The sequence below is a fragment of the Saccostrea echinata genome, unplaced genomic scaffold (assembly GCF_033153115.1).
Source record: "Saccostrea echinata isolate AGI-Se365-2 ecotype Australia unplaced genomic scaffold, CSIRO_AGI_Sech_v1 ptg000009l, whole genome shotgun sequence".
Lineage (NCBI taxonomy): Eukaryota > Metazoa > Mollusca > Bivalvia > Ostreida > Ostreidae > Saccostrea > Saccostrea echinata.
In genome coordinates, this window is record NW_026889758.1 from 47,958,087 (window position 1) to 47,965,530 (window position 7,444).

A 7,444-nucleotide genomic window follows, 5' to 3' on the forward strand; every position below is an offset into this window, starting at 1 on the left:
GAACAAACTTGAATCTACATTTTGTAAAGAGGGTTTCCTATAAGTTTCAACTTTTTTGGCCCAGTGGTTCTTGGGAAGACTTTTAAAACATGCCACCAAATTCTCACTATTTCTGAATTATCTCCCCTTGAAAGAGGGTGTGGCCCTTCATTTGAACAAATCTGAATCCCCTTCACCCAAGGATGCTTTGTGGCAAGTTGGGTTGAAATTGACCCAGTGGTTCTGGAGAAGAAGTCGAAAATGTGAAAAGTTTATAGACAGACAGACGGACTACAGACAAAATGTGATCAGAAAAGCTCATTTGAGCTTTCAGCTCAGGTTAGCTAAAAATCAAACACAGACGATACTTATTTTTATATTTATATCACAGAACTTTATTGACAAAACGGAGATGGCAATAGATAGGGCATGTGCTAAGAAAACCATCCAACAACATCACCAAAGTAGCTCTTAGATGGACACCAGAAGGGAAGAGGAAACCTGGTCGACCAAAGAACACCTGGCGAAGGACTGTAGAAAAGGAAATGAGAGACCACAAACTGACATAGGGAAAACTGGAGAGGAATGTTCAAGATAGAGAGAAGTGGAGAAGTCTAGTCCTTGCCCTATTTGCCCCTGGGCATAACAAGGACTAGGTAGGTAGGTAATACAACAGTGCTTAGAATAACTCCAGTTCCTAGTTGTGAAAATTTTACATGCATCAAAATAAATTAAAAAAAAACAATTTTAATGAACTACCGTAATGATTTTATTCCGAATGACTTATTTGTTGTTATAATGGATAGAGTGTGGCAAAAGTTAAATATCCAGTATGACCTGGCATTCTCCCTAATGAAATTCCAGACTTGAATGTAAAGTTCGCAACCGTTTTTTTCCCAATGTAATCCCAAGATGGCATGTCCAACACATCCCCAAACTGACTTTTATCTTTTGGGTCACATGTTTTGCTATTAGTGTCACCGGATTTCTCACACACTACAGAGTTTTCTCCCTCTGGTGAATCTGTGTCCATATCCTCTTGTTCCATTTTTTTGCTATCGTTAGGCTGTGACTTTTCTTTAGAAAATTCTGGGTTAGGCAGGTTTATCGTTCTCACATCATAATTCCTTACAAGACACTCCATTGTTGAAATTTCCTCGAATCCTAACTCATCTAGGCAAGCACAGGTCTTTTGGACTTGTTCTATACAGGGGGAGAAGGAGCAAATTCTTCCACCTAGAGTTGTATAAATATCCAAATATAAGATTGCATAATAGAAAAGAATGTGTACTTCTTTTTAAAAATATGTGTAATTTCTAAAATTTCTACAAACTAAATTATTTCCGAATTAAACTTTTTTAAACTCAACTACTTTCAGCAGCAACTTATGACATCTAAGTGATCAAAAACATTAATTTTTTTAATCTAGCAGTATATATAGTAAGTATACATGAAATGAAAAATTAATTGTTTTCTTTCTCCAGATCTCCAAAGTGATAGCTACCTATTTTTTACCAATACAATGTACTAGATTTCAGATATTCAGGTATAGTTTTAATTCTGTTGGAATTCCATTTTGCAAATCATAAGTTATTGCATTTCTAATACCTATGCGATTTTGACAGAAGTGTATTTACTGACCTTGTTTCCTCAAAGCTTTTTTGGCACTCGGTAGAGCATCCCATGGAACGGGTAAATCTAGAAATACAGCATCTGCAACATCCTCCAGATCAAAGCCAAACTGACAGACATCTTTATGTGTCACTGTGACGAATTCAGAGAGACCATGATCCTTAAACTCCTCTTCTGCTTTCTGTGCTCTTTCTTTGTGAAACTCAAATGTATAGAGATGGCCGTTTGGCAGGATGGACCTGATGATGGCATGAGATAGGGATGCGCTTCCTGTGCCTAAAAAGAATTTACATTAAGATTGTGCTTGCTTGTAAGATGGGGTATAGGTGGATGTAGGCTGTCCACCTCTCCAAAGATAGTAGCTTGTACATAGAACATTTTATCGTTAATCATGTTAATATGATTTTGTCCTATGGACCTGGTTTAACAACAGAACTCATTCCATGTGTTGTCAATGTAGCAAAATAAACGGGGCAGATAATTCTAATCTACATGTTTACTACAAATAACCAAGAGAGTTCTGAATGTCAATATTGCATGTAAATTCGAATTGAGAAAAAAAAAAACCTTGGGAAATGAGTTGAATTTATATGGATTCTTTATATGGATTATTTTTTAAGGTAGAAGACAATACACAAGCTCAATAAGGTTTTCTATGATTAATTTGGCAGTTATTTTTAGTGTAACTCCATTTTTAGTCTTCAAAATTGTTTCGGAACGGATCCGCTATGATTTTCTACATTGCAACTGTTTGGGACATATTCTGACTAACTGTGGTAAGGGCTTGTTCCCAGACAAAGTATATAGCTTAGTAGTTAGTTACATGTAGTACCTTAGATAGAATGTTCTATCGTTAAAATGATATTGTCCTACGGACCCGGTTTAATGATAGAATTCGTTCCGTGTATTGGCAATGTTGCAAAATAAACACGGACGATAACTCGTACTCTGTGCATTTTCTATGAACAATCCAGAGAGTTCCGAATGTCAACATGGCGTTAAATTTGAAGCGAGGAAAAAACGTTGAGAAAATGAGTTGAATTTTCGTATTTATATGGATTATTTTTTAGGTTAAAAGACATATACCATCTCAAAAAGGTTTGTTATGATTAATTTTGTAGTTATTTTCAGTGCAATTCCTTTCGTATTATTCAAAATCATTTGGAGTGGATCCACTCCGATCTGCTACATTGCAAGTACATGGGACGTATTCTAACTGTGGTGAGGGCTTGTCCCGAGACACAGTTAGATTATTCTAACTAGTAGTACCTGATTCAACAACAACTGCTCCAGGTTTGAGGTCTAGTTGGAAAGAAACCACACTAATATCTGTTGAGTATAGAATCTGAGTTCTATGAGGTAAGTTTGAGGTCCACAACTCTGGGGTTGGATATAATACATAGAGATATCCCTTGGGACAATGCACTCGGCTGCCATAGATGGTCCCTATAATGTCACTGTGCCTTAGCGCCCCATATTTCGTTTGAAAAACTGCACCACGTTTAATCTTGATAGCATGCATATTTTCATATCCAAGGTAGAGTATGACAGTGTCATCTTCTTGGACTCTTTCGTGATATTTTAGGAAACTCATGCTTCCAACTCAACACCAACACCGGATATCGCAATCGGGGAACAGGTACGAAACAACTTGTACTGGATGTGCTTCGTGTAGTTGAACACAATCCATGCTCAGCTTTCTGAGAACATGCAACAACCCAGGCAGTTATCCAGAGAACGTCTTAGAATAGACTGACACGGAGTTATTTGGTAAAATAATGTATTTTTCTTAAAATTAGTTTACTTCTATTCATAGGCATTTAATTTGTAAACTTAAACATTATCAACGGCGAAATATATATTCTTATGCAGTGGGCTCGAATACGAAAGCTTATTAGGATCAATCTATGAAGAAACAAATTTTAAAAGGCGTTATTACGCCTTTCCAAAAGTCGTTATCATACCTTTTGAAGAGCCATTCTTACCCCCCCCCCCAAAAAAAAAAAAACTGACAAGCAAACAACCCCCCCCCCCGCACTCGTACTACCCAGGCCCGTAGGAAGCAATTTCAGTTGGGGGGGGGGGGGCACAGCCATACATTTTCAGTTGGAGGGGCACTATCAACTACCAAAAATTATTGACAAAAAAAAAGGGTCATCAGACGTTTTTATTGAGGGGGCACAAGCATATGGTACCTATGTTTTCTGTAGTAATCTATATATCGGCAAAATTATTGGGGTGGGGGGGCACGCCCCCCCCCCCGTGCCCCCCCCCGTTCCTACGGCCATGCTACCGGCCTGTTTGAAAAGGCGTTATATCCAAAAATGGAAAGGCGTTATCTTATATAAATAAATACATGAAAGATTGAATCAAAGCCATCTTTATTTATGCAATATTTAAAAGTATTTTCTATATTCCTGCACATTTCGCAGACAACTGTATGCGTATTTTAAAGTCAACACTCTACTTGTGAAAATGCAGGATATAGGCAGATGCAGCTTGGGGCTTTGCTGGCCATGTATTAAAAATTCATGTCAAATTTGAAAATATTTTTCTCTCCTCTTTGGAAAAAAAAACAGGTAAACTATTTGCATGGGTATAATGAGCAATTAGCCTTTAACAAAATTTCTGAAATCCATGACTTTTGCATGGTAGAGTTATCTGGCATCAGAGAAGGACTAAGTTGTTTTAACATTGAAAATATATTACACATTTAAAAATCTGTTTCCTGAAAATCTAATTACCATGATTACAATATGTTTAAATTAAAGGAATAAGCCCTATATTTGATCGAGAAATTCATGTCCCGAGGGTAAAATTTCAGCCCTCGGAGTGGGCTAAATAAGTCATGTTTTGAAAATAATGGGCTTAATTTCGCCTTTTGGAAAAGCGTAATAACGCCTTTTGAAAATGCGTAATAACGCTGTTTGGAAGGGCGTAATAACGCCTTTTAAAAAAAAAATTAGGAAGTTGTAATAACGCTTTTAGAAAGGCGTAATAACGCCTTTCGAAAAGGCGTTATTACGCCTTTCAAAAAGGCGTAATTACGCCTTTTAGAAAGGCGCAATAACGCCGTTATGAAAGGTACGAAAGCCTATTAGGATCATCTATGGAGAAAAAAATTAAAAGACGTTATAACGCCTTCCAAAAAGGCGTAATAACGCGAAAAAAGGCGTTATTACGCCTTTTTCAAAAGGCGTTACTACGCCTTTCAAGAAGACATTATTACGCCTTTCTAAAATTCGTTATTTCGCCTTTCAAAAAGGCGTTATTACGCTTTTTCAAAAGGCGTTATTATGCCTTTCTACGAAAGCCTATTAGGATCAAACTACGGTAAAAAAAAATTTTAAAAGGCGTTATAACGCCTTTTCAAAAGGCGTTATAACGCGAAAAAAGGCGTAATAACGTTATAACGCCTTTCCAAAAGGCGTTATTATGCCTTTCCAAAAGGCGTTATTACGCCTTTTATGGGACACCCCCTCCCATCCACTTTAAAAGCACGGGCCTGTCAAAGACATAATAATGGCCCTTCAAAAGGCATAAAAACGCCTTTTTGAAAGGTGTATTAATGCCTTTTAAAAAGGCGTAATAACGCCTTTTGGAAAGGCTTAATAACGCCTTTTGGAAAGGCGTAATAACGCCTTTTGGAAAGGCGTAATAACGCCTTTTGGAAAGGCGTAATAACGCCTTTTAGAAAGGCGTAATAACGCCTTTTGGAAAGGCGTTATAATGCCTTTTGGAAAGGCGTAATAACGCCTTTTAGAAAGGCGTTATAACGCCTTTTAGAAAGGCGTAATAACGCCTTTTGGAAAGGCGTAATAACGCCTTTTGGAAAGGCGTAATAACGCCTTTTGGAAAGGCGTTATAACGCCTTTTAGAAAGGCGTAATAACGCATTTTTTCGCGTTATAACGCCTTTTGGAAAGGCGTAATTACGCCTTTATTTGCGTTATAACGCCTTTTTCCGTGTTATAACGCCTTTTCAAAAGGCGTTATTACGGCTTTTTTCGCGTTATAACGCCTTTTGAAAAGGCGTTATAACGCCTTTTAAATTTTTTTTTACCGTAGTTTGATCCTAATAGGCTTTCGTAGATAAGAGATGTGCCCCCAATATTATAGAAAGAATGGCATTGTCTATGTTTTAATTTGCTATGGATCGAAAACCCTAAATACTGGTTCGATCGAAACGTAGGAGATGCGCAATGCCACTATGTTATAAACGTTTCGTGTTTCATTAAGTTGCATTCAGTGATGTAAAAGGAGTTGCGGATTACAGATTGGTACCCCCATCCCTCCAAAGTAACGGATGTACGGATAACGTCATCACTATATACGGTAATACCCCGCTTTTCAAGTGGGGAGTATAAAGATATTCAGGCAGATTAGAATTGGAAGCCATTTCTATCGCTCCCATAGGAAACCCGGACTCCTACTTAGTTGATACAGAGATAGTCTTATACATACATATATACAGAAAAGAGGCATATCATGTCCATGACATAAGACTGCATGTGTATCGATATAGCCCCCCCCCCCAATATTCTCCCACGAAATAGGTTTTTCGTGTCTATAATTAATTTATGGAATATGTAGCATACATACAGTAAAATTATTTATCTATTTCCAGATGAGAAATAATCAAGAGAGAGATCTCTAGGAAGGAAAAAAGTGCTATTGGAAAGTTCAAGTTGTAATCTAATATTCTAGCTGTTCTAGAACTGCTCGGCAAAACTCTTTCTTTTTAATCCGACGTACTAATTATCTTACAATTCTGCGTGTGTCATACTCTAGTCAAATTGTATGCTTCTTTGAAATTCTTAAGAAGTCCCTCTTAAGTAGAGGGTCTTTCCAAATTTTCATACTTAATACAAAGATTGCGTAGCACGCTGAGCAGAAACATTCTCTTAAAATTTAAGGCGTTGGATTATTAAAGTGGTTTATTATTTAAGATATAATGTTTGGCTAAGAAACTTTCTTTTCTTCAAAAAATCATAAAGAAAGAAAATCAAACATAATTTATTAATTATTGTATATGAATTACTTCGTTGATTTAAAAATTGATATATCTTAATATAAATTTCAATTTAAATATATCAGTTTATACTTAAAACTTGCATTCATAATTATCTCGTTTTCTTGAATCATTTGTTTTATGTTTTGTTACTATTTTTGGTGGATTTTATTTAAGATTCTCGATGAACAGATTTTTTTTAATGTGTTAAAACTGCGGAGTATATGGATTGGTGGAGCTTTGAACTGATTGGAGAGGAACTATAGTTCAGGGGCGGATAACTCTAAGACAAACATATATAATTTGAAAAAAAATGCCAAAAGAGGGAACTTGAAATATTCCATTCATGCATAAATCCGTGCTTCTTAGTTTAAATACAATTGCAGTCAGCTTTTATACTGATCATCCCAAAAGTGCATCTTACGTTCAATGCCCAAACAGAAGCTCACGCTATGAACTTTCTCTTTTTTTTTTTTACAACCCCCCTCTTCTCCCAACTCTCACTTCCTTTTTCAAGTCTCTCTTAACACCCCTCCCTTGCCTGGCATGAAACGTAAATAGTTTCCATACCATATACAGACATCCATGAAATCAAATGACGAAAATTTCACAGTATCGAAAGCATTGTTCGCCATAACTAAGCACACTTGAAATAGAACATGACAAAGCTATGTATAACAGTATCAGCACGGAAATTAATACTTTATGCAGATCATGTCTAAATCTCTACACTTAATAAACCAATAGTTCTTCGAACGAAGCATCTGAAAATATACAATCCATTTAAGGATATTTCTTCCGCGTTTTTATTTGTGTTAATATC

At 36.5% G+C, this 7,444-nt stretch overlaps 1 protein-coding gene across 1 annotated transcript; it reads right to left on the reverse strand.

Annotated features, from left to right (window-relative positions):
• Window positions 1–724: 724 nt before the first annotated feature.
• Window positions 725–3,243, reverse strand: LOC133183852 (tRNA (adenine(58)-N(1))-methyltransferase catalytic subunit TRMT61A-like). The gene is made up of 3 exons (XM_061318750.1): window positions 2,881–3,243; window positions 1,621–1,887; window positions 725–1,215 (listed from the first exon to the last, which is right to left on the reverse strand). Exons 1-3 carry the CDS (start codon window positions 3,203–3,205, stop codon window positions 773–775), a joined length of 1,035 nt encoding a protein of 344 aa, XP_061174734.1. The 5' UTR covers window positions 3,206–3,243; the 3' UTR covers window positions 725–772.
• Window positions 3,244–7,444: the final 4,201 nt, after the last annotated feature.

What these genes read in the sequence shown, in the direction of transcription:
- LOC133183852 (XM_061318750.1), bottom strand. Translation starts at nt 3,205, where the DNA reads ATGAGTTTCCTAAAATATCACGAAAGAGTCCAAGAAGATGACACTGTC. An exon ending in AGCAGTTGTTGTTGAATCAG is followed by an intron (nt 1,888 to 2,880) that starts GTACTACTAGTT and finishes AATTCTTTTTAG; the next exon opens with GCACAGGAAGCGCATCCCTA. An exon ending in AAAAGCTTTGAGGAAACAAG is followed by an intron (nt 1,216 to 1,620) that starts GTCAGTAAATAC and finishes ATACAACTCTAG; the next exon opens with GTGGAAGAATTTGCTCCTTC.